The sequence below is a fragment of the Podarcis pityusensis genome (genome assembly GCF_964106645.2).
Source record: "Podarcis pityusensis genome assembly, chromosome: 1".
NCBI lineage: Eukaryota > Metazoa > Chordata > Lepidosauria > Squamata > Lacertidae > Podarcis > Podarcis pityusensis.
The window spans coordinates 87,057,785-87,084,192 of record NC_138028.1 but is presented as its reverse complement, the minus strand read 5'-3'; the positions used below and the strand labels follow the sequence as shown (position 1 = coordinate 87,084,192).

The following is a 26,408-nucleotide window of genomic DNA, read 5'->3' as shown; positions in this document are numbered from 1 at the left end:
AGGCAGAAGGCTGGTAGCACAAAAATGTACTTTGTGCATCACAAAGCTCTGTCCTGAGGTCCTTGGATGCAACTTTCAGCAGGGAAGACCATTTCCCAATAGTGCAGACTTATTAGAAAACATGGGACCTTATGAGTAACTATTCTCATACCAAGACCCTTCTTCAGAAGCCAGGCTCCATCCTCCCTCCCAACTTCTATAAAGTATTGATTCTCCCAGCACTCACCCTTCACCTTGACTGCCCTATTGGGCAAAGCAAAGAATTCAACACCATGAAAATTGCAAAGAAAGCTGGAGATCCCTTTTATACAGTCACATATTTTACATCCCATGTACAGATATAACTATAAAACATACACAATGGCGTACGCCTGACCTAGAGAGGCCAGTGTTTGCCCTAGCGGGCTTGAAACAGCTTGGATGGGCACATCTTGTGCTTCCAGGCTGAGGGCTTCCACCCACTTCCAGTTCATGGAAATCACAGCAAAGTGTCGTCTCAATGTGCAAAGTCCATTTTTCCCCAGGTTTGACTTAGCCATGTGGTGACACCTGGGCCTCGATCACCTCTGGGTGCTTGGAGGGGGGAATCTCCAGCTGAGCATCATGCAGGTGGACAGGAAGTGTACTAGGGTCCTTGCCCACCCCTTTGCTGAGATCCCCCTCCGTCCCGCCCTGCTCAGGGTGGTGCCTCTGCAGATGCTTGATCACTTGGAACTTCTGCTTGGCTTTGTAGCTGCAGTAGCGGCAGAAGAAAGGGTGCTCGTTGGTGTGCGTCAGATAGTGATGCCGCAAGCCGGCTGCCCACCGGAAACCCCGGTAGCAAACGTTGCAGACGTACGGCTTTTCCTCACTGTGCTTCTTCAGGTGCGTCTTGAGGAGGAAGCGAGTCTTAAAGGCCTTCCCGCACTGCTCGCAGATGAAAGAGCGGGCCTCGCGGTGGCGCGTCTCCTTGTGGATGCGCAGGGCATCGGCACGGTTGGTGCAGTACTCGCACTCATCACACTGATATGGCTTGATCCCTGTGTAGAAAGCACAGAGCAACACACTGGAAGCAGGTGGGAGATGCCAGACCATCAAAACCAAGCCACAGCCCATGTGTCTTCCACCTCAACAGTGCTCAACATTGCCGCTCATCCATGTTCTGCAGGAAGGTGCATGCCCTGGCGAAAGGAGTGTCCCCAAATCTCCACCCAGTACTGCAGCCTCATATGTTGGCCTTGAACTATGGCTACAAAAATACCCCAAATTCTAATGAAAACTCTTTCAGCAACCCAAATGCTACTAGGCAGAAATACTCTCAAATGGAAATAAGCGGGTGTATCAGACTCAGAGCAGACCTATTAAATCAAAGGACATGGCTAACTTAAGCCTGTTGATTTCAATGGGTATACTCTAAGCACGGCCCAAGTTTCATCAGTGTGGCATTCAGTGCATTATTAACCAGAAGGATTGGAGATGGAACAATGAAAGCAAGAGTGCCATTCAGCCTGCAAGGGTCCAACAATTGCTCCCAGGCACAGGCATGAAACTGGTATGGGCTAAACTTGTTAGCATGTAAGGAATGCCTGCGGTGAGATACGTATTTCAAAAATTGATGCGTACAAACACTTCCAAAAGCTACAGTCAGTTCTTTACTCTGATATCCCCACCCAAAACAGATGCATTGGTGGACCAGCACCATCTCACAAGGGTCAATATTCTGTCTAGTTCTTCACAGAACAGACTGCTGCCACATTTCTTCAAGAATCTACAGATCACCGTGCCTACTCTCATAAGTCCAATTGTGATGAAAGAAATCTCTATCAAATCTGGACCATGCCAACTGTTTGCCTCTGCATACAGCTTTTGGAAGGCTACAAGAGGTTCTGCTCTTCACGTCATGTGAACAAAACACATGGCCCTGCAAGGCTTTATCCCCCCAAGAGGAACAGAGGCTGCCCTTTCTAGCTCCTGAGTTCCCAGACCTCCATATTCCAGTGAAGCACTTGCCTGTATGCTTTGTCATGTGGTACTTCAGTTGATTCACCCACTTGCACTTGTAGCCGCATTCCGGGCAAAGGTACTTCCTCTCCTCCTTGTGTATGCGCATGTGATACTGGGCAGAGAGAGGGAGACAAACCGGGGGGGGGGGGGTCACACATGTGGGACACCAACCTCACAAGTGGTTTAATCCAGTTACTTGACTGGAACATTATTATGAACCCAGGAAACAAGGAAGACTAAACAGTGAAGCAAATGTATCAACAGGTACCCTGGGCTCCTTTGGGAGGAAGGGCAGGAGATAAACTGAATAAAGAAAAAAATAATTCACCCAGTGGACCAGTGGTCCTAGCAGGCAATCTGGATGATAGTCCTCTTGCATGAGGACAGAGAGGGAATACTACGGAGAGTAAGGCACTGAAAAGTCACAGTAACAAAGGCCAGACTTAACACACCGCATCTGAGGCACTCCTTAGTTTTGTTTTTTGTTTTTGTTTTTCATTTCCGCCTTTCAAAATGCATGCAGGAGAGGGGCAAGACTGGCTGAAGCATAAGACAGAGTTGTAAGATTTCAAGAGAGGAGGAAGAGATCAGAATCACAGACTGGAAGCAGCCAGTCTAGCTGGGCTGAAAAAAAACCCCCAGATAGCAACAGATGTTTCATATGGTCTGTCACTGAAAGGTCATCGTATTAGACAATTACTGGATAGGTTTTGCCTCCACTGGTGGCAATTAAATCTTATAACAGGAAGTTAAAACCGGAACAAATGAAGCTAAAGTTAAGTCCCTCTGAAAGGGAAAACAGATAGGTACATATTGGGCAGGGAGTGGACAAATCAGGCAAGGCAATCATTATTAACCATCATCCCGAGCGTGGATGGCTCTCACCTTGAGGCGTGAAGGATCAGCGCAGGCGTACTGGCACAGGTGGCACTTGTAAGGCTTCTCCCCAGTGTGGATGCGGATGTGCCACGTGATCTTCTGCTTGTTCTTGGTGGCGTACTCGCAGTCGGAGCACTTGTAGATGCGGGTGCCACCGTGGCCCTTCACGTGGTGGTCCAGGACCAGCTGGTGGCAGCAGCCGAAGTCGCAGAAGGAGCACCTGAGCGGCCTCTCGCTGGCCGTGGGGGGCTCATGGGCCTCCAAGTAGTGGCTCACCAGCTGCTGCCGCTCCTTGGCCGCGTAGCTGCAGATGTCGCAGCGGTGGCTGAAGTGCAGCTTCTTGTGCTCCTCCAGCTCCTCGCGGGTGGCCAGCGTGGCCTTGCAGGTGGCGCACTCCAGGTGCGGGTGCTGCTTCTGGACGTGGCACTTGAGGGTGGCCTCACTGTGGCAGACGAAGGCGCAGCGAGGGCAGGCGTAGGAGACCTTCTCCTCGTGCTGGCGCAGGGCATGCTGCTTGAGGGCCGTCTCCGAGCTGAAGCGGGCTTGGCAGTGGGCGCAGGCAAAGTTCAGCTCCCCCTGGTGGCAGCTGTTGACGTGGCGGGTGATGTCGTTCTGGATGTAGCCGCTGTAGTCGCAGAGCGGGCAGAAGTGGGTGGGCTTCTTCTCGTGGACCCGCAGGCGGTGGATGCGCAGCTTGGAGTTGGTGCCGAAAGTCTGGCCGCAGGTGGGGCAGGCGATGCGGCCCACGCCCGTGTGCAAGGACTGGTGGGCATCCAGCCGGTAGCGCCGGGTGGTGCTGAACTCGCAGTAAGGGCACTTGTGGGGCTTCTCGCCCTCGTGCTTGATGCGCACGTGCTGGCGCAGGCAGCGCACCTGCTTGCAAGTGAAGTCGCACTGGCGGCAGGCCAGCTGCGGCCGGCTGCTGTAGTACTTGCGGTGGAGTTTGCGGTGCAGTCGGAGCGCTGCCGCGGCCTTGGAGGTGAAGGGGCACAGCGTGCAGCGGAACTCGCCCAGCTTCAGGCAGCCCCGCTTCTTGTGGGTCTTCAGGGCACGCTCCTGGTGGCACGTGAAGGGGCAGGAGGGGCAGGAGAAGTGCCGCTTCTTGTGTGTGGCCACAGGGCGGGGACAGCTTGCTCCTGCTGGCTCATTGGCCCGACCCATATCCTTACAGATGATTTGTCCATTTGCATGCTGATCTCCGCCCTCTGAGTCCGCCATGCGCTTGGTCATTTCCAGCAGCCGGGTGGGATGAGCTTCAATGTGCCCCTCCAACTGGTGGATCTTAACGGCCCTCTTGGAACGGAACGGCTTAGAGCACAACGGGCAGCAGAACTGCTCTGAGCCACGGCAGCCGTCCTCTACGTGGGAGCGGATGGTGGACACCCGCGAACAGGCAAAAGAGCAGGCTTTGCAGTGGAACTTGCTCTGCTCCACATAGTATTTCTCCAAGGGATTGCTAGCTGTGTCAGCGGTAGCTCCTGGCAACTGTTCTTCTACCATGGTTTCAGGGACTTCCTGAGATGGCTTCTCTTGCAAACTGATGGCCAAGGACTGTGTGTTGGGAAGGACAGTGGCCGTAGACTCAGCATTCACAGGCCTCGGTTCTGCATCCCAGAAAGCCTTTTGAAGCTTGCTCACCTCCTCGTCCGGGGCTCCTGTCCCATTCTTCTTAGCCTCCGCTATATCCAGGCTCTTGCCATTGGGCTGTACTGCAGCAGGCTGGTCTAAGCAGGCTGCTTTCCCGCCAGTCTTCTTCACGAGGGCCGGACATTTCTTAAGGAGGTGGGTATTTAGGCCTCTCTGCTGCTTGAAAATGGCCCCACACTCCTGGCACACCAAGGGGCATTTCCTGCCCTGACAGCCAGCTTTGCAGTGCACCAGCATTGACTTCTCCTTCCTGGTGATGTAAGAGCATTTCTCGCACTTGAAGACGCGGCTCTCAGACTGAACCACCAACATCTGCACCCTGCCTTCCAGGACCAGGGTTTCCGCTTGCTCCTTGTCCTGCCTCCTTAGAGCTTTCAGCACAGATTCTGAATCGGAGCCTTCTTCAGAGGGAGGAAGCATATCTTCTGGGGCAAGGAGAGTCTCATGGCCTGTAACAGGTTGAAGAGAATCTTGCTTTGACCCCTTTGCCCAAGCTTCCTGTATACTGGGTTCTTTGCACCCCAATCCCTGCTCAGGGCTAGGTGGTGCCTGCTGAAGTTCAGAGTCCCGCCCATCACCCTTACTGTCCCCCAGATCCTGCTGAGCATCTTTTTTGTTCTCTTCAACAGTCCTTGACCCAGCACCTTTCTCCAGCTCCATCTCTCTATCCTCATGGACCTCTGCCTCCTCCTCAAAGTCAGGGATGTCGTCGAGAGCAGATTCGCTGTCCTCCAGGAGGAGGGAGTCCTTGGAACTTAATGCTTCATAGGCTGATTCCGCCTCCTTACAATTCAGGGCCTCCCCACTGTCTGGCATTGTTGCAGGCATCTCCTCAACCAGCTGCTCTGGGTCAGAGCTGCATAGGGTCTCCAGATGCAGTGTGCAAGTTGGAAGGGGCTTTCCAATACTGCCTGATTCCCCTGAGCCCTTAGGAAAGGCTTTGGTTGAGAGTTCCTCTGAAGGGGCTGCATCTGTCTTACTATGGTCTTGCTCTCCCACCACTTCCTCTCTCCCGGTCTCAGCATTGCCTTCACTCCCAAAGAGAGACATGATGAAAGTCTCCTGGGGGCCATCCTCCTCCTGGACCTCTGAAACAAGGGCCTTGGTTTTGTCATGCCTCCTGGGGAGGGAGGGGCTGGGCTCAGCATGGAGGGTCATGGCCAGGTTGTAACTGAGCAGCACCTCCGTCGAGGTGACCTCCAGCTCCTTGCTGGCATAGTTCTCCTGCCAGCCCTTGTCACCGGGCACATAGCCGTGGACCTTGCGCTTGTGGAAGAAAAGGCTGGTATTGCTGAAGGTGCGGTAAGGGCACAGGGCGCAACGGAACTCCCTCTGCTTGGTGTGCTTGCAGTTCTCGTGGTTGAGCAGGGCTTGCTTGTATTTGGTCTGGTAGCTGCAGTACTGACACTGGAAGACGGGGGACTGGTAGTTCTGGGAGTGCTTCGCCTGCATGTGCTTCTGGAGCTCATACTTGCGCTTGCAAGCAAAGCCACACACCTCGCAGATCAAGGACTTGCCCTGGTGGCGTAGCTTGTGGCTGCTCAGCTGGTCGGCCCGGTGGCAGCGGTAGGAACACTGGTTACACTGATACCTGGTTGCACACAAACAAGAGTGGGTCAAGGTCGTGAAAGGAGAAAGGCCTCAGCTCTGCATACGGATTACTTCCTGATACAGGAAACAAGTCAGGGGAAGGGGAAGGGGGTCTCTCAGTACCTCAGATCTCCCGTGTGCTTCCGCATGTGAACGTTCAGGTAGTGCTTCCACTTTGTCACATAGCCACACTCGGTGCACATGTAGTTCTTGTCGTCAGAGTGGGTCAGCATATGCTTGGAAAGGTAGCTCACGTCTCGGCAAGTGAAGTCACACAGCTGGCATTTGTGAGGCTTCTCTCCTAAAGTCACAGAGCAAACTGGAAGCTGTGGATTGACAGTCTTGCCCGCAGTGCCCCTTGAGGGCAGCAGATTTTCAATTTAAAATGAGGCCCTACTTTGCACTGCCCCACAAAAGAACCCCAAAATAAACAGTAGCACTTCCTTCCCACAGCATATTGCTATACTGTCACTGCATATGGATGCTGCCCAGGTTTCAACCATGTGTGGCACTGCCCTCAAGTAAGCATTAACAAGCAACAAGCATGCCTTCCCACAGTGCAAGTGTAGAGGTGAGTGGCAATGATCCCATTGGCGAAGCAGCAATCCCTGCCCTTTTCTCACTCCAAAGTGGGGAGGAAGGCTAGGGCTGCTTGGCCACTGCATCACCATGGCGAGTGCCTTCGCCATGCAGGGTCACAAACTGGAAAGTCCTTCTCCACATTCCTGCCCTTTGCTTGCCAGACCTTCCTGATCTGGAGGGGCTTGCTGGGAGGTTGGGGTGGGCCAGTAAATGCAACAGTGCCCTAAGCACCTTCATCCAAGGCTGCTAGTTGGGAAAAGGAAAGGCTGGTGGGAAATTGCAACTAAAATGGGGAATGGGCTGCCAAAATTGCAAACCCCAACAAAAGTCTAGTCAGGGAATCTAACTTTATACTGAAGACTGTTGAACTCTACAACCAGAACTGAAATTCTGTCAGACTAAAGTTTGGAAATCTGGCAAATCTGCCTAAATTTTACTAAAGAATCTCAATCCTTTTCCAGTACAGAATCTAGGTCTTTCAACAAGAGGTGTGGGGGGCAGAACCTGCATGAAGGGGGCCCCAGAAGGCCAGGGTTTTGTACAAGAAGAACAAGTCTAACCTGTGGGTGCTCAATCTATATCTGAATTTTAAGTCTCCCTTCATCACAATGATCAAAGTAGAGGTCTGGAAGGAGTTTCCTTTCAAGTTTAGAATGTATGAATTTCATTATTCCACACCTTTCCTCTAAGGAGCACCTGTAGTTCCCACCTCAGCTCCCACCTCTCCCGAAAAAACCCTGTGAGGCAAGTTAAATCTGAGAAAATTAGGAGTACAGGCCTGCCGTTCAGAGCACTATGAGACAGCAGGAGACAAAGGGGACAAGCAAACAAGCTGACACGTTCCAGAGCTTCCCTAGGAGTCCCCGTACAGGGAAGCAAACTTGCCTGTGTGGAGCAGCATGTGGCGGATGAGGACCCTCTTGTGCGCTGTGGCGAAGTTGCACTCGGTGCACTTGTGGATCTTCTCACTGGCGTGCATCTTGCCCACGTGGTCGTGGAATTCTACAGAGTTGAATGTCGCAAAGGGGCAGAAGCTGCACTGGAGCTGCTCGCTCCCCGGGTGGCCTTGCTTCTTATGCTTGCGGAAGACGTGCTTGTTGGAGCAGATGAAGTCGCACTGCTGGCAGTGGAAGGCGTAGTGCGTCTTGCGATGCGCTTCCATGACCTCCGCGGTGGGGAAGAGCAGGGAGCAGGCATAGTACTTGCACTCCACCGCTTTGATGTAGTGCGCCTCCCTGACGTGCCGCAGGAAGTCCTTACGGTCCTCGGTGCAGTAGCTGCAGTCGGCCTGGAAGCAACTCAGCTGCTTGGGCTCTGCCTTGTGGGTCTTCAGGTGCTCCTTGAGGGCATGGCTGAGCTTGAATGTCTCCTTGCACACAGGACAGGAGTAGACGTCCGAGTAGAAGTTGGAGATGTCCTCGTGCATGCTGGCCATGTGCCTGTTGAGGGCATTCTTCTCTACAGAGCTGTAGTGGCAGAGCGGGCAGCGGTGGGCTTTCTCCCCGTTCTCACGCATCATGTGGATCTTCAGCTTGCTCTTGCTGGTGAAGAACTTCTGGCAGTTTGGGCACTGCAGCCTGGGGTCAGGGAAGTGGAGGTGAAGGTGTTCCACCAGGTGAGTCCGCTTCTTGAAGCAACGCTTGCACTCCGGACACATGTGGGTCTTGAACAGGTATTTGGAGTCCTCAACCGCACCTTCTGTAATGAGAGGAGCATGCCTTAAGTGCAGAGGAATGAATAAAAGGGCCTTTGGTCATGCTCCAGAAGTCTATTTTGCCTGCCTCTCATCTCTAGCAATAACAGTTGCTCCGAACTGCAATCTCTTCCCATGTTCTCTCTACCCTACAATAAAAAATTATTGCTACGGCCTATAACAGTAGAGGGTTTTTTTTTACAAATATAAAATTTATCTAAAAACCCCACCCTATGCTTACGAGCTTCTAATAGCTTAGGAGATTTAGGGATAATTGGGAATCAGTTAGCACCCACTGGAGAATAGCCATTGCATTCAATGCTCCACCCCATTCCAAAGAAAAGAAAGCATCACAAATAGATTTCCAAGCATCACGAATAGATTTCCAAGCAGAAGTGGGAACTAATGTGTGAAGTAGTTTGTCTCTGAACTCAGGAAAGAAAACAACCAGTTCAGGCAGGCAGACCCTCTTCAAATATAGGGCATGCTGTAATATGCCTGTGCATTTGCTGTTTGGCAAAGCTTTTCTAAGAAATGCCAGAAACTGTACTGCTCGCAAATGAATGCAAGTCTCTACCTTTGATCAGCTGAGCCTTTGTTCTTTTAGAAGATGCTTTCTTCTCAAAGCTCTCCTTCTCCACCACCACCTCCTCCTCCTCCTCCTGAAATTCATCCCCTGTGTCTTCCTTGGGTCCTGAGTCCTCAGGAGGCACATGACTGCTACCAACATGTGCCCCCAGGCCAGGCTCCATTTCAGTCACATCCCAACCACTCTGAACTTCCAAGCAATTCTCAGCCTTGCTCAGTGGTTCTTCCCTTCCTTGGAAAAACAATGAAACATAAACCAGGAACTCCATTTGTTTATAGAGAAAAGGCTTGAGATGAACAAATGATGACATGCAAAATAAATGCATATTGAGAACCAGGAAAAGGGAAGTAGAACAGGAACTAGAAAATAGGGTTAAATGTAAGACACATAAAAAGTGGAAATAAGACCTTCATGGTTTGACAAAGAAGAGGATTAAACTTTGGGTGTTTTCAAAGGGAGAGCTGCTCTCGGCTACCGCATTTCCCCAACTTTCCCACCATTTCAAATCCCTTTCCCAGCTATGGTTCACCATTCAGAATCTACCACCATCTTTTCATGCTATAATTTTCCACATCCACAAAAAATATCATTCCACAAAGCCGGCTGACTAATGGAGCTTCACCCCTTTACCTCTGCCTATGGCATTGTCTGCCGTAGGCAGTGAAGTGGAAGCTGTCACAAAAGTGAGTTAAGAGACCCCTAGGATCCAGTGGGGTTTTTAAGAAGTAGGTGGTTTGCATCACTCCAAAGCATTCCCCCTTCTGCCCACCCTAGTCTCTTCCTCAGCCCCAAGTACCTGATGTTAGAAGCAGATGATGGGCGAGCCGCTTCCCCACTATGGCAGTGAAGCTGTGCTCAGTGCTCTCAGCGACTGCTCCCGTCTCCAGCGCTGCCTCCGCATCCTGCTGTGTGGCCTCCTGCAGATGGCTGTGTCGGTGCTGCCCAAACTGCTTGGTGTTGCCGCTGATGAAGTCACAGCGCCTACAGTGAAACGGGAAGTGGTTTCTACGATGTAGGTCCATGTCCTCTCGGCTTCGGAACAAGAGTGAGCAGCCACGGTAGGTGCAGGTGACTGGGCACACCTGGTGGACGTGCCGCAGGTGCCCCCGGAGTTGCTTGCGATCCTCCGAACTGAAATGACAGCCTTCCTCAAAGCAGACCTGGGGACCCGTAGGTTTTTGGTGGTCCCTGAAATGCTCCTTCAGCTCAGTGGGCAAGGCAAACTCCACCTGGCAAACAGGGCACAAGAGGGGATCGGTACAGAATTCAGGGTCCTGCCTGCTTCTATCCAGCAAGCCCTGCGCTTGTGCCCCATGGACTGCTGACTGCTCTCCAGAGACAGCCAGGCTCTGGCTTGTAAGGCCCAGTGGTAGCTCTTGGAGCTGAGGGATGCTTGCAAGTTGTCCTCTGGGAAGCTCAATGCACTGATGCTGGGAAAGCAGGCCGGGGTCAGAGAAGCTCTGCCCACACCGTTCGCAGAAATAGAGCTCCACAACTTTGACCAAGACCTCTGTAAGGAGATATTTAAAAAACAGCTGAGAATAAGGTAGAAAAAAATCCACACACACCTACCTCATGCCTCAGTTCAAATCTCGTCCAAGGCAAAAATTACTAAAAATTATGTCAGCTTACAGGCAAGGATTCTCCAAAGCTCTGTCACAGCCATCAGCATATAGGTGGAGAGTCACCTATAAGAACTGTTATCAGAACACAGGATTCAATTCAAATGGGTTGGAGCGGGGGACTCTCCATTTTTCAGGTGTTTAGAACCACACCCAAACATTTTCAGAGGAAAAGATCACCAGTTTTGATTGGAAGGAGGGCAATGGTAGGACCAGTACTTAATTTTCAATTGTGTCTCTTACTATCCTGTCTCAGTGTGTACCACCTATATGAATCTTGCCTCTTAAATTCCTTTACAAGATCACTGTAAAAGACATCTGAAGGATCTTTAAAAGACATCTGAAGGCAGCCCTGTTTAGGGAAGTTTTTAATATTTAATGCTGTACTGTTTTTAACACTTGATTGGGAGCCGCCCAGAGTGGCTGGGGAAACTCAGCCAGATGGGCAAGGTATAAATAATAAATTTATTATTATTAATTATTATTATTATTATTATTATGCCAGTCACTGCCTTGTAAGTTTCCAACACCTCAACACCTAAGCCCCCTTCCCAAATGCCACCATCTAAACATCCCTGTAAGTGGTGTCTTCTCCTTCATTAAATGTCCCACCCTAAAAAGGTAAAGGTACCCCTGCCCGTACGGGCCAGTCGTGTCCGACTCTAGGGTTTGCGCCCATCTCACTTAAGAGGCCGGGAGCCAGCGCTGTCTGAAGACACCTCCGGGTCACGTGGCCAGCGTGACAAAGCTGCTCTGGCGAGCCAGCACCAGCGCAGCGCACGGAAACGCCGTTTACCTTCCCGCTATAAAGCGGTACCTATTTATCTACTTGCACTTAGGGGTGCTTTCGAACTGCTAGGTGGGCAGGAGCTGGGACCGAAAGACAGGAGCTCACCCCACCATGGGGATTCGAACCGCCGACCATACGATTGGCAAGTCCTAGGCACTGAGGTTTTACCCACAGCGCCACCCGCCCCACCCATGTCCCACCCTACTTTGCTGTAAATATGGTACCCTGCAAATCCTATGCTCTTGACGTGCTCCAAGGCACCGCACTGCTCTCTCCCATCTCCTATACCCCTCATGCTCCTCAGCACTTGTGCTGTTAAAAGAGACAGGGGCAGAGGATGATGTTGAGGCACACAGTATCAGCCCCTTTGCCCTAACAAAGACATTAGCTTCTTAATCCTAAAGATAGTTCAGTCATTTGTATTGAGTATGGCAGAGGCACTGCAGGCAAAACTGTAGACCTCAAAGAACATAGTAAGGCCTCTGGTCCTTATATTCCACGGCATTAGTCCAATACTTATCACCATGACATTGAAGGGTAGCTCCTTTAAGCAGCCTTATGAAGGTGCAGCAAACAGATCCACAGTAAGCTCAGCAATATCCTATCAGATACGATGAAAATAAATCCCTGCCTCCTCCTATTAGGCAAATACACCTTGCACCTTTTTCATCTCAGCTGCTCACAGTGCCTCAAGCAAATCTAGCCACAGTCATATCTTGGTGACTTGCTGGACAATTGATAATAACAAGGACCCAGGAACCCCAATCAGAACACAATCTCCATTCCCTCCACTCCTAGAGCAGGTAACAGAATGTGGCAGGTATCCCTTCTCCCAGATAACAGATGTACAAACCTTAGCTTCATTATTTCTTGCATTTATTCGCTGCTGACTACTTAAAATGTCTCAAAGCAACTTACAATTACAGAACACAACATCAGGTGCAGAAAAGCCAGGCTACTCTTTCACAGGTCTCTTGGCCTTTTGTACCATACCTAAGATCCTAAGGCTTCTTTCTGCTGCTCCTTTAGAATACAAATGCTACATGACAGAAACCTCTCACACTAAAAGATGACAGTGACAAAGTGGTTCATTCTTACATGGTTACGAAGACCTATCAGGGCACAACATACCTGTAGTGCTTCCAGGATTGCTGAGGGACATGCTGCTAGTCACGGCTTCTACAAATATTTCAACACCAGCAGTTTCTGTTCCTACCACAGAAGCCTCTGTTAAAAGCAAGCTTTGTCCCACCACTAAGTTCTCACTGGAGATGCCATGGTTGTTCTCATTTCCTGCATCTGTTGAGCCGGGTAGCAAGAGCTCCTGGCATAGTGCGTTCATCTTGTCTCCTCCCACAGGTTCCGTTGTAACTGCTCCCGTGCTCATTGTCATTCACTCTTCAGTGTAACCTTGCACCATGACATAAAGTGGGGTACAGCTCCTGTTAAAAACATAGCAAGAAAATGATACCATTGCTTTCCTGAAGAGAAGCAACCAAGGATTAAGTTTTTCAAAATAAATGAGTATGGGGTGGTTTTGTAATGCCCAATATTAACTGTTAGCTTTGTTAGTATTAGGCAGCTATTGGAGTTGGCAACTATGTCTGCTTAAGTAGAAAGCTCAACAGGACAGTATTTGGTTCAGGATAGGATAATTCAGGATATTCACAGATTTACTTTCCTGGAGAAGAGAAGCACAGAGGAAAGATGAAAGTTTATGCAGCTATGTCAGTGGTTTTTACAATCAACTCTGGAATAGACTAAAACCCAACTGTATGGGAGGCATTTAAATTGGACAGGAAAATTGGCTTCCAGGTGGAAAGATCCAAATTAGAAACAGAATTGTTAGAACCCAAAACTAAGAATTTGTCAAAAATGTACAACTTGCTGCTGAAATGGAATACTCAGGATGAAACGGTAAAATCGGCTATGATTAAATGGGCACAGGACGTTGGACATAATATTATGTTTGCTGACTGGGAACAGTTATGGACCACAGGTATGAAATTTACGGCATGCAATGCCTTAAGACAAGACAAGAACGAGCCGTCTTAAGAACAGCTTCTTCTCCAGAGCGATCTCGGCCCTGAATGGGAAGCCCGGACTTTGAAAGTCATCTAATCTCCCTTGCTGTATTATACTGTATTGATTAATTAGTGTTTTTATGGAGCAGTCAAGTAATTTCGTTGTCCCCGAAGGGGGCAATGACAATAAAGATATTATTATTATTATTATTATTATTATTAAGAGAGAATATTATGAAAATGATATACAGGTGGTACATAACCCCAGTCAAGCTTGCAAAAATCTATCACTTGCCCGATAACAAATGTTGGAAATGTAAAGAAACTGAAGGTACATTTTTTCACCTTTGGTGGACGTGCCCAAAGATTAAGGCTTTCTGGGAAATGATATATAATGAATTGAAAAAGGTATTTAAGTATACCTTCCCTAAGAAACCAGAGGCCTTTCTCCTGGGCATAGTCGGCCAAATGGTGTTAAAAAAGGATAGAACTTTCTTTATGTATGCAACAACAGCAGCAAGAATACTCATCGCGAAGTATTGGAAGACACAAGAACTTCCCACGCTGGAGGAATGGCAGATGAAACTTATGGACTATATGGAATTGGCGGAAATGACTGGTAGAATCCGTGCCCAGGGAGAAGAGTCGATGGAGGAAGATTGGAAGAAATTCAAAGACTATCTTCAGAAACATTGCAAAATTAAAGAATGTTAGAGTGATGTTGGACTGAAAATAAGCGGTTTCCAGCTGTACAGGTTAAAGTTAATGATAGACTAAGATTAAAGATTAGGATTAAAGATGTTTAAAGAAATGGAAATTTGACATAAAGAGGGAAAATTTTAACATTATATGATACTAAGACCAAAGATCAGGTTTAAAGAAGTTGAAGTTATATATTTCAATATCTTATTAAAGCTAAAGATTGGGATTAAAAAAGTGGAAAAGAAATTGCTGGACAAACAATTTGGATTGGAATACAAAAGAGGGGGGTATGAGGAAGTCCAGAAAATAAGTAACTAAAAAACGGAAATGGAAAAGAGATATTGTTTTTAATTGTTATGTTTTTTGTTCTTTTGTTGTTGAATCTTGTTTTTTTTTCTTTGTGTTTTTGTTATATGTATTGTGTATGTTTTTCTTTTCTTTCTTTGTTGTTTAAAACTTTAATAAAAATTATTTAAAAAAATAAATAAAACCCAACTGTATGGAGGCTTAAGGCAAACTGCTGAAGAATTTAGAGCTGAAAACACTTTGATAGTCTTTATCACTGCATCTAGGCTGTCAAAACATAATGGGGCTTGCTCTACCATTAGGTAAGAGAGCAATTTATTGGGTTATTTGCAGCCCACCCTCACAGCCTGAAGAGGTTTTGCCAGTCTACTTCCACCGGCCAGCACAGTCTACTGTCTTCTATTAGCTCAGTTAAAAGCATCTCCATTACTGCAAAACATTTTACATCCCAGAACCAATATGAAGAATGTTCTGCTTTAGCAACTACAATCCTGCAGACTTCTTCCTGTACTAGATTATATATATAATACCAAGCTGTTCTTTTTCACTCTAGCTGGTAAAGGTATGTTAATTCTTCCTGTGTAGAGCCCAGTACTTTAATCAATAGGAACACTCGCTCCAGATTTGTTTCTTCAAAGCTTGGAGTCTAAACACCTTGGTAATAGTTTCACATACAGCTGAACTCCACTGCACTCATTCCAGATAAACCTGGCTCAGAGATGGGCAGTTGTAACTGGATGAAAAGCTAATTTCCAGGATTAGACTCACACTGGGACATACATTTTGGGGGTTTGAATTTGCTTCCTGTAAGAACAGCACACAGAACTGCCTACTGGCACACAGTAAAACTCATAAATATGTTACCTAATCATTTTGGCATGCATCTGCAGATAATCATGCCCAAGACTGTTTAGAGGAAAGATTCCAGACCAAATTAACATAAGTAACAGCGTGCTGGATATGCAAGTGCCATGTATGCTTGATGATATAGTTATTTCTACGATTAACAAAACTGCCAGAAAAAATGAAGGGCACTGCCCATTTAGAATTAAAAGTCCTGTCAGCTTCTGCCAAACTTTCGCCCACTGTTGTTCCCCTGTAAACGATATTTAGAAACATGATATCCCTGAACCTAGAGACAAAATATAGCCATCACACCTAGAAGCCACTAATAGCCTTATTGTCTGTGAATTTTTAAAGTAACATGAGCTACTGGCTACCACTACATATTGTGACGGTGAGTTCCATACCTTAATTACACACTGTATAAAGAAGTCCTTCCTTCTGTATATCCTGAATCTCCTATCCTTCAGCTCCGGTAGATGACCCCAGGCTCCAATATTAGGAGGGAAGGAGAAAAGCATGGTTCTGTTTGCCTTCTCTACACCATGCATCGTTTTATACACATCTTACCACACCCCCTCTCCTGCATGTTTTTGGATAGCAGCTGGCAAGTGATCCCAACTAGCTGGGGTAAAGCAGCCCTACAGGAATCTAGCCACCTGACTGGGTGGTGAAGCGGGCTTTAAGACAAGAGGCTGAACTTACACACCTGGTCTCCTCTCCTCCTCCTGGTGGGCTTCTTCTGCAGCCGTTCAGGCTCCCAGTGCCAGGCGTGGGCCATCTTTACTGCTCTCTGAAGTGCAATGGAAGAGAAAGTGAGAAAAAATCACGGTTATTTTAAGGAAAAGGATGAAGGAGGATGCCTGAGGCAGAATGGCCAGTAACCAACTCCAGGGCTCAGCTTAGCCTTGTGGGGGCCCCTTCCTTTTCAGGCCATGACCCGCCCGCCCCAACCCCATTACAAAGCACACATACAACAGCATTAGGGGGCCAATGAGTCTCTGGGAGCACCTTTTGCCTTCCTTGCACCCCTGTGAGACATAGCTGTCAACGTTTCCCTTTTTTAAAGGGAAATTCCCTTATTCCGAATAGGATTCCTCGCAAGAAAAGGGAAAAGTTGACAGCTATGCTGTGAGTGTCTTGGTGGGCCCACCCAAGTCAACTCACCACCGGGCACCTCCTTCCCTTTCCCTCTTTGGCTTGCTTGCCCACCGCCTTCCTAGGCCGACGAGGAGCCCCACAGCCCCTCCCCAATTAAAACAAAACAAAAGCTCTTCCTTTCACTTCTTCCCCCCCCCCCCCAGAAGGAAGAGCGAGACTCATCCCCCTCCCCCCTTTGTGCCGCCCAGAGCCCGCTCCCACCCCGCAACTCTATGGTAACTGCTGACTGACGTTCCAGGACCAGAGGCGGCACCATAAAGGGAAGCTTTCCAGAGCGACTTCCAGGGATTGCCGTAACCGCTTTAACGGGGTTAATTTTCACCTCGCAAGTCCAGAGCCCAGGCAGGCAGGCAAATGGTTGGGTTGGCGCGACCGCGAAGGAAAAAATATAGACACGTAACACTCCCTCAGGGACCATAGAGTGCCGGAAAACGCGTCCGCTCTGCTGTCACATATAAGCACAGGAAATGCCGCCTTCGGTCCAACTTCCGCCTTCTGAAGCTGGGGGTTATCGTAGAGATAGAAAAAGGTACGAGTTGCACACTACCCTTATCGTAACTTCTGATTTAGGATCGAATTCTTGTCCCTACTGCAAGATAGAGATTCACCCCGAAGATGTCAAAACAACTGTCATTATGCATTTGTAGAGAATCATCATCAAAGGATATTTATGCTAATATACATTTATAAGTTTATACATTTATAGTATAAGTTTACTGTAACTCTTTTCATATCTCTAGATCTAGGGAGACGATAGAGTAGAGAAAAGAATTGTTTCCGGTCAAAAGAACCATAGAGAAAAGCAAGGCAAGAGAGGCGCTACCCGGAGGTGAGGTCTTTAATGCGTGGAGAGCGTGTTCCACTCTGCGGGTGTTGTTCCTTTATGCCGGGCGTGTGGAAGGGGGCACGAAGGAAAGGACCTTCTTGATGCCATGGGGGCGATTAAGTGCTGCAAGAGAAAAGGGCGGCGGGTTCAGACGATTCTCCTTTCGAGACAGGAAATTGAGCCTGAGACCCTGCATCATTTCAGCCGGGAGTCAGTTCCATTGGACTCAATGGGACTTAACCCCATAGAGAGGTTTCCTCCTCAGCATCGTACCCTTTTTAAAAGTGTGGAGAAAAGTATTATAAATTTTCCTATCTCTAGTCGTGGTAGGCAGATGTTTCCAGAGCAGCAACCAACATTTGGGCTGTGGCTGACTTTCCCAAAAACACACACACACAAGTAATGAAATTGTTCAGAGAGCATCAGTTCAGTTTCTAATTTCCACAAATGTTATTGGAAATAAACATCAAGCTCCACAGAGCAGACAAAATGCTAACTCACAAACAGAAGAAATTCAAAGTGAATATGAGCGGCAAAACATGATTGATCTACTATTTGGCGCCCATGTATTTGGCGTGGTGACTAGTTGCTGAGTTATGTTTCTCAAATAACTATCTTTCTGGGCCACACAACAAGCTACTTTTGAGTGAGCTTTCAAAATTTGATTGTGGTGGCATGGGGAGGGGGTCTGCCCAAGAAATCAAAACCTTCATTGGGCATGCCTAAGCATTTGAGCTAGAAAAGGGCAGTCCAAATTGAGCAACTTCCCTATGATAAAAAGCTACAATGGTGGGGGTGGGACGTTAGTTCAGGAAAAAAACAGGTAAAGGGGAACATGTTATATAAAATTATGCATGATGTGGAGAAAGCAGATAGAATTCCTGGTTAAGAAGACTCCTTCCCCATTCAGTTCAATTCGAAGTATAAAGTGTTTATTGTGTTTAAGATAAGCATAAACACCCTAGCTACATAAACTTTTAAGAGATGCTGGTACATCATGAACTATTCTACTATACAGTCAAATCCCGGTTCCCAAACACCTCCGTTACCATACGTTTCAGCTTCCAAATGCTGAAAACCTGAAAGTAAATGCTCCAGTTTTCGAACGTTTTTCGGAACCCATACGTCTGACACGGCTTCCGCTCGAGTGCAAGAAGCTCTTGCAACCAATCGGAAGCCACACCTCGGTTATCAAACTTTTTGGAAGTTGAATGATCTTCCAGAATGGATTATGTTCGACAACCGAGGTTTGACTAATTAGAAGTAAAACTTTACCATGCTAGCTCTGTCTCTGCCACTTCCCACAATGTGGAATGAAAACATACACCATCATGTAACATAAAACAATCCCATGACTGCAAGCATAGAGCAAGAATCCTAACAAGCTCAGCATTCTATACGGAACCACACAGCATGTAAGCTTCAGCTTCTCTGCTGGTACCTTGCACTGAGCAAAGCCTCTTCTCAGTGAATACCTCATACTCCTGCCAATGCTGCTGCAGCCTTGGCTTTATACCCATCTTTGCACATACACACATTAGAGAAAGAGAAGATGAACGAGTGACGCTCCAGGCATTTAGCCTTCGACTATTTTAAGCCACCCAGTGAAGCCGGTGTGCTAACTTAACAGAATGGGGAATGGGCTGCTGAAGACACGGCCCAAGCACAGAGTGCAATTTCACCAATTTTTCCAGATTACACCAACAAAAGCAAGCTAGGGAATATCCAGTTTTCTTTACACAAGCCAAAATGGCGGCAGCCTTGCTTTGCAATATTTCAAACTACTATAGAGAAAGAAGCTGAATTCGTGAGTATGTATGCATAATTACTTGTATTCTGGTTTTCCAGTGGGGAGGGATCTGCCAGGGTATTTATTTTGCTAAAATAAGGTAGCATGAAAGAGGCTACAGCAGGTGTGGTGAGACTTTGGCTCTCCAACTCCCATCAGCCCCAGCAAGCATAGCCAATGGCCAGGGAAAGTGTTGTAGTTCAGCAACATCTGGAGGGTCAAAGTTCCCCACACCTGGGTTAAAGAGAATTTGTCAATAAAGCTTGTCTTCTGGAAGAAGTAATTAGGTAACCAATATACTTGCCACCCATAACTTCATAATTAATTTGTTGGTTTTTTCTCTTCCTCTCCATGTGTTGTTATGGTGTTTAGAAGAAATGCTGCTGTGAATGGCTCTTTAGCACTGGAGTTATTTCCCCACCCACAACAATGCCCTTTTCTGACTTTGTCTCGGCCCTGAAGGACAATCCATACTTCGGAGCAGGCTTTGGCCTGGTGGGTGTAGGTACAGCCTTGGCCCTGGCCCGTAAAGGGGCACAGCTTGGCTTGGTGGCTTTCAGGCGGCATTGTATGATCACCCTAGAGGTGCCAAGCAAGGACAAGAGTTACCACTGGCTGCTGAGCTGGATCTCTCACCATGCAAAGCACACCCAGCACCTGAGCGTGGAGACCTCATACCTGCAGCATGAGAGTGGCCGTATCAGTACCAAGTTTGACTTTATCCCCAGCCCTGGGAACCATTTCATTTGGTAAGTGAGGCCATGGAATGTCTTTGGGATGGGCAGAAGTATTGCAAGGCTAATAACGAAGTGGTGGTCATGAATTTTGCATGCTTGCTCGTCCAGTTGTCTCCCCACCACCAGTTCCTGTTCACATGTTCCCTGCTTCTTCCAGGTATAAAAGGAAGTGGATCCGCATAGAACGGAACCGGGAGAAACAAATGATTGACCTGCATACGGGCACCCCCTGGGAATCTGTCACCTTCACAGCAATCGGTAGCAACCGAGAAGTTTTCTTCAACATCCTGCAGGAAGGTACAATAGCACTCCTTGGTTGTAGGCTGGCAAGGGTGGGTAATACATTTAATGATGATGTTGGCGCTAGGGATGAATAGATCAGTCTATTTTTGGACCCAGGTTTGTTTTACATGTGTTCTTTAGTAAGTCCATTCCATCCTGTTTCTGCATTAATCTGCAATTTAAAAAAATAAATATGTAAAAAATCATGTTTAAATACATACCTAAATATATTTTTATGAAGTAGCTACGATTGTAGCTCATTGTATGGATTTCTAAATGTATTTTATTCCAAATTATGCATTTTGCATGCCTTTGGGCATTTTTTGAACCGAAAACTGTATTTCAAAATTTAGAGAAGGCCAAAGTCTGATGGCTAGTTATGTTCTGTTCTGCACCTGATTCCAGGAGGTACAAATTATATCACTCTGCATCAGAATTCACAGAACTCCAGTTCCTTAAGTACCCCTACTTAGAGCTGGGGCTACCCTCCAAATTGACACATTCTCTTTGGTGATGCTTCCTTGCTTCTTTGTTATATTTAGCAGACAGGCGATTTCCCTCTTCCTCCTTCCCATCTGTATCCAGATGTGCAGTTAGCTGCCTTTCCTCAGCTTTGTTCCTTTCTCTGCAGCCAAAGAATTGGCTCTGAGGCAGCAAGAAGGAAAGACAGTCATGTACACAGCCATGGGGGCTGAATGGCGGCCATTTGGTTTCCCACGACGTCGACGTCCACTCACCTCTGTAGTGCTCGAGAAGGGAGTGTCCGAGAGAATTGTGCAGGATGTGAAAGAGTTCACTGGTAACCCCAAGTGGTACATTGATCGAGGTGAGTTTACTTTTCAGGGAGTGACATTCAGATACCCTCACAACCTGAGCTTTTCCTTTATGAGCTAAATTAAGGCACATGGGATGCCACTGACGGAGCCAGCATATCCCATTATTTAGCCCAGATTATCATTCTCAATGCCCTCTGCTATTGTGCCCAAAGGCATCTCTGCTGCCTTCTGCATCCCTGTCATTTCCAACCTGCCTGTGCCTTCTTCCTTCTTTGGACTCCCAACTGTGATGATGCCTCTCTCTTCTTATGAGTGCAGCGGGAAGCCTCTTCTAACCTCATTGCAGTCTCTACAACAGCCCCTGCATAGTCCCAGTCCTTGAGAATTAGGAACTATCCCTTACTTTCCTACGAGAGAGACTGTCCTGGCTAGTCTCTGCATAGCCAAGTACTGATAAACCAAATGTTTACTAAGTTTCTGGCATTTGCCACAATACTTTGTATCAACTCTTTGCCAAGTGGGTTAAAGTAGTGCTTTTGTTCAGGATGCCCTAAACCTTTAGAGTGGCAGGAAATTGGGTACTCTATCAGGGCCCTGTGCAATATATTTCTTTCTCAGCAACTGGAATTGGCCACTATGGAGTGAGCTCAAGGCATCATCAATCAGCTCATTCTTATTCTAGGGTGTGATGATGGTAGCTCAGATTTCATAAGAAGTTGGAATAGGCTGTGTTTTCTGCCTTTTGACTAGCCTCTTTGTCTGTAGGAATCCCCTATCGGAGAGGATACCTGCTATACGGGCCCCCAGGTTGTGGAAAGAGCAGTTTCATGTGAGTACCATGTCCTCAGCTTTCCTTCCAAAAAAAACCCCTTTTCTCAAAGGAGTTGACCATGGATACAGTCTCTGAGGGTACCTCCCTGGGCACCTTGTGTAGCTCCTGGTCAGGAATCACTCCCCTCCAGCTTACCCTGTTTATCTTTGCACAAGGTTTTGTCATAGTTTTCTTCAGCGGAAGCATTGTCCTCTGTCTATCACAGCACAGCCCTTGCTGGAGAACTTCAGTACAGCATCTGTCTCCTGAGCCTGAGCGACCGCAGCCTCTCTGATGATCGTCTTAACCACCTCCTGAGCGTAGCTCCTCAACAGAGCATCATCCTCCTGGAGGACGTGGACGCTGCTTTCGTCAGCCGGGATCTTGCTGCCGAAAGTGAGTGACAGGCAGATGGCGCCTCCCCACTCTTTTGTTCCAGGCTGCCCTTTTCTGCGGCCTCTGACTGAGCTGGGACCAAGCATTCATCACCCCTGTGTTGTAACTCTGTGGAGGCATCCTGATTAAGTGCTGCACCACAGCAACTTTCCCAAGCTAACTGTTCATTCAGAGTGGGGGGAATGAGAGCTGAATAGTAGCTCCTTCCTCCAAGCTGCACTTTGCAATGGGATTCGGGTTGGTGACCTGGTGCTGACAAAGAGGGGTCAATAACTCAGGACACCAATGTCTTTTGGAAAATGTCTTCCCTTACGAACCTACCAAGACCCTTCGATTTTTTATCCCCCTACTAATGCCCACTCTGAGGGAGATCTAGAGTGTGGTGACAAGGAAGAGAGCGTTCCAGTCAGGGCTCCCCACTTGTGGAATGCTCTTCACTGTGAGGTCCTCCTGGGGCCATCATTAAAATTCTTTTGGCACCAGGTAAAAACTTAACTCAGGCATTTTACAGATGGTGATGATTTGCTGGATGATATGCTTTGCTGCCAAGTTTTTCCCCCTACTGCTTTACTGTGTCTGTTCTCTGGATTTTTGTACAGTTTCTTTTTAATTGTAATGTATTGCTCTCTTTTCTTCTTATTGAGTATTTTTTTTGTTTTTGCTTTATTTCTTTAAAATTTTGTGAGTTACTTTGATACTTTTTACGTAGCAAGCTACCAATAGATTGAATAAATATAATGATAAATAATTATATGCAGGCTTTAATGTGACACCTATTCCAAATCAGTTATCCATATACAAAGAGAGACTTGAAGCAAGACAGGTGCTTGGGGACAAGTTTACAGCTTTTGCACTGTGGAAAAGATTCGCCAGCAGAGATCCTAGAGGCACTTCTTTTTGCCAGCCTTCTTTTGACATAGGCTCCTGACTGTTTATTGTCCTGCTTTCTATCGACTTGCATTTTGCCACCAGGTGGCATGATTTTCTCTGACCCCTTCATGTACAGTGGTGCCTCGCAAGACGAAAAGTATCCGTTCCGCGAGTCTCTTCGTCTTGCGGGTTTTTTCGTCTTGCGAAGCAAGCCCATTAGAGGTTTAGCGGCTTAGCGCTACAGTATTAGCGGCTTAGCCAGCTTAAAGATCAGCTGATAAGCGGCTTAGCATCAGCTGTTAAGCAGCTTAAAGATCAGCTGATAAGCGGCTTAGCATCAGCTGTTAAGCGGCTTAAAGATCAGCTGATAAGCGGTTTAGCCATCAGCTGATAAGCGGCTTAAAGATCAGCTGATAAGCGGCTTAGCATCAGCTGTTAAGCGGCTTAAAGATCAGCTGATAAGCGGCTTAGCATCAGCTGTTAAGCGGCTTAAAGATCAGCTGATAAGCGGCTTAGCCATCAGCTGATAAGCGGTTTAGCGGCTTGGGAAAAATGGGGGGGAAAGGAAAAAAACCCCGCAGGAACTCGCAAGACATTTTCGTCTTGCAAAGCAAGCACATAGGAAATTCGTTTTGCGAAGCACCTCCAAAACGGAAAACCCTTTCGTCTAGCGGGTTTTCCGTCTTGCGAGGCATTTGTCTTGCGGGGCACCACTGTATCTATTTGGACAGCAGTGTGTCAGGAACATTTCGCAAGCCACTGCACATCAGGCAGGGAGCATAAAGCTGGTACTACTGTAACATAAGACCACAACAGTGGGATTGTTGCCCTTCCCCTGGAAGGCTATAAACCTAGACAGAATTTGGGCAGCCCTTGGTCACAACTGTACCTATAGTGTCTCCCTCTGAGCTGTCTCTGTGCCGCTGTGTTTCCCTCCAGACCCCAGCGCATACCAAGGCATGGGACGCCTGACTTTCAGTGGCCTTCTCAACGCGTTGGATGGTGTGGCTTCCTCCGAAGCAAGGATCGTGTTCATGACCACCAATTATGTGGACAGGTCAGAAGCATTGCACAGAAAATGGGGGCAGATAGAGAGGTTGTTAGCTGCAGAAGATAACCTTTTACTTGGGAAGGATCATTTAATGGCACCCAAGGAAGGTAGTGGCTGATAGGCTGGAGTCTACAGTGGTTTAGGATTCTACATTCCTCCAGCAACTAAATCAAAACTGTTGTAACAGAAGTAGGAAGGGGAAAGGGGGAGGGGAAGGAGACAATGTAGCAACAACTGACAGTCCCATAGAGAAATTCCTTCATCACCTTCATCAACATCACTCCCAATGAAGTCCCACACTGGTGATGCATTGAAACCACCGGCCGGCATGTGGTGAGGACACTAACACCATGATAACCTCGCCCAACCCATTCCACGCAACCCTCGCATATTTGGTGCCAAAGCATGCCACGAGGAGAAGCTAGGGATCCCCTGAGGCAGGTTTTTGAATCCCTTGGTAGCCCAAACACAGACAGGAGCAGGACTGTTGTTTTGCCAGGGAAACAGCTACACACACACACACACACACACACACACACAAAGGAAGGGCCAGTATTCCAGCAAATTAGCCTACTTCACTGCTCAGTGGCTGGGAGGAAGCCTGCAAATGGAGTCCCTTTGGTGGTAGGCCACTTCAATCCAAAGGGTTCACTTCCCTTGGTGGGACCAAGGATTCCTCAAGTAACACAGTGCCTAAGATGTCTCCATTGGTGTTTTTGAGGTGAAGACAAGCTAGGGGTGGAGGAGAGTTTTGTTTTGTCTGCATTTTCAAGCAAGCTAGCCAAATTTGTAGCTTCCAAACGAATTCACAATTATCCTTCAGCTTCCTCACTCCTCCAAATTTTGCAATATAGTCCTTGGCTCCCAAAATGCATTAAGATTTGTTTTTTAAGGAGGAAATGCATTTAGAGATGCATGCCCTGTTAAATATTTAAATATGCATTTATGATAAATTGCATTTTTAAATACGAATTTTTGTATGGATTTTTTAAATAAAAAAAATACAGATTTTAAAGTGGAAAAGCAACAGAGCAGACTTAACACCTGTAACACTTTGGACATGGACCCCAAATAAACTGATCCGTTCATCCCTAGCTCATACAAAGCAACTCCATGAGCTTCCTTGTAACTCAGTCAAGAAGGAGATTGCAGTGAGTAACAGAGGAGGGCAGTTTGTGTCCCACCCCTTGGAAGTGCTGTCTTTATGAGGCAAAGTCTACCTTTCTGGAGACCAGCTGGTAACTATTTTAAGTACAAAAAGGAGGAACGCAGCAGGAATGAAGACACACTTCCTGTTCCAGAAGATGATACTATAGGAGAAGACGGAAGAGAATCTTATCTTGGGGCTTTTGTAGTCTCCAAGACCTGTGACACATCCTCTCCCACAAGCACAGGACTCTGCCAGCCATGTAGCCTGGTGCTGAAGGAGTCATGTGCAGGGTAGAAGAGCAAATGCTCAGCAGACAGGGTCAGCCAGTTAAAACTTAATTTGGGTAAGGCTGGGGTCATGCTTGCTAGGGAGTGGTCTGGGGTATATATACATATGGACTTCTGCCTCCTCTGGTCATGCTGGTTTGCAGCATTTAACACAGAAGCTGAAGATTTGGTTCTGTCCTTGTTTACTGTTCCTGGTTCCATGCAGGCTCCTCTGAGATTGTAGGAGGGGATGGGTAACTTGGCAGGGACAGCAGATATGGAGAGAGAGGAGCATGATGGGTGAGTGCAGCAAGACGTGGGTGGAGTTAAATTACAAGGCACTGTTGCTTTATATTCTTTTAGAGAGTAGCTCCAAGAAAATAAAGGGGAGAGCAGATTCCCCTAGCCCTGTATCTTCTTGGGGTTGGAGAGAGAACAAGGAGATGATACCCCAAGTGAGAGGAGCATAGAGAACCATATTTCCCGCCTGAGCATTTGCTGAGCCTCATTTGTCTTCTCCTCTTTCCCTGCAGGCTCGATCCAGCCCTAGTTCGCCCTGGCCGGGTGGACCTGAAGCAGTACGTGGGGTACTGCTCAGAGTGGCAGCTCGGGCGCATGTTCCAGAGGTTCTACCCAGACCAGCCAGCAGCTGCGGCCGAGGAGTTTGCCAAACAGGCCGTGTCTGCCTCTGATCGGATCAGTGCCGCGCAAGTCCAAGGCCACTTCATGCTATACAAGGCGGATCCGGACGCAGCCCTTAAGAACGTGCAAGCTCTTATATCCTGACGTTGAACAAACCCTGAGACCACTTTGCATATGGCTTCCCCAGGAAAAGGGTTGTTTGCATGCATGGATTTGTTTAGGCGGGATGAGATAATCATGAGGATGATCCCATCCACATGTCCACCTCAGTGAGGCCACCTTTTTATAAAGAAAATAAAGAGCAACCCAACATAACTCCTACAATGCAACTCTTGAAAATGAATAAATGTGAAGCTCAGGTGTTGTGGAACTTATGTCCTCCAGATGGCAAATGTTAACAT

At 47.6% G+C, this 26,408-nt stretch overlaps 2 protein-coding genes across 10 annotated transcripts; one reads left to right on the top strand and one right to left on the bottom strand.

Annotated features, from left to right (window-relative positions):
* Positions 1-279: 279 nt before the first annotated feature.
* Positions 280-16,868, bottom strand: ZNF142 (zinc finger protein 142). Of its 7 annotated transcripts, none has more exons than XM_080976331.1 (10): positions 16,734-16,868; positions 15,956-16,043; positions 12,507-12,817; positions 9,760-10,473; positions 8,952-9,194; positions 7,567-8,379; positions 6,223-6,400; positions 2,869-6,100; positions 1,990-2,095; positions 280-1,019 (listed from the first exon to the last, which is right to left on the bottom strand). In XM_080976331.1, the coding sequence occupies exons 3-10, from the start codon at positions 12,766-12,768 to the stop codon at positions 532-534; spliced, it is 6,036 nt and encodes a 2,011-aa protein (XP_080832457.1). In that variant the 5' UTR covers positions 12,769-12,817; positions 15,956-16,043; positions 16,734-16,868; the 3' UTR covers positions 280-531. The 7 variants fall into 7 exon arrangements, with proteins under 7 accessions (XP_080832457.1, XP_080832456.1, XP_080832461.1 ...); XM_080976330.1 differs by having other exon boundaries at positions 15,960-16,043; XM_080976335.1 differs by lacking the exon at positions 16,734-16,868 and adding an exon at positions 16,643-16,700.
* Positions 16,833-26,331, top strand: BCS1L (BCS1 homolog, ubiquinol-cytochrome c reductase complex chaperone). Of its 3 annotated transcripts, none has more exons than XM_080976552.1 (8): positions 16,833-16,940; positions 19,399-19,775; positions 19,921-20,060; positions 20,677-20,871; positions 21,587-21,650; positions 21,859-22,028; positions 23,838-23,955; positions 25,899-26,331. In XM_080976552.1, exons 2-8 carry the CDS (start codon positions 19,456-19,458, stop codon positions 26,149-26,151), a joined length of 1,260 nt encoding a protein of 419 aa, XP_080832678.1. In that variant the 5' UTR covers positions 16,833-16,940; positions 19,399-19,455; the 3' UTR covers positions 26,152-26,331. The 3 variants fall into 3 exon arrangements, with proteins under 3 accessions (XP_080832678.1, XP_080832677.1, XP_080832676.1); XM_080976551.1 differs by lacking the exon at positions 16,833-16,940 and adding an exon at positions 17,152-17,240; XM_080976550.1 differs by lacking the exon at positions 16,833-16,940 and having other exon boundaries at positions 19,070-19,775.
* The last annotated feature ends 77 nt before the right edge of the window (positions 26,332-26,408 follow it).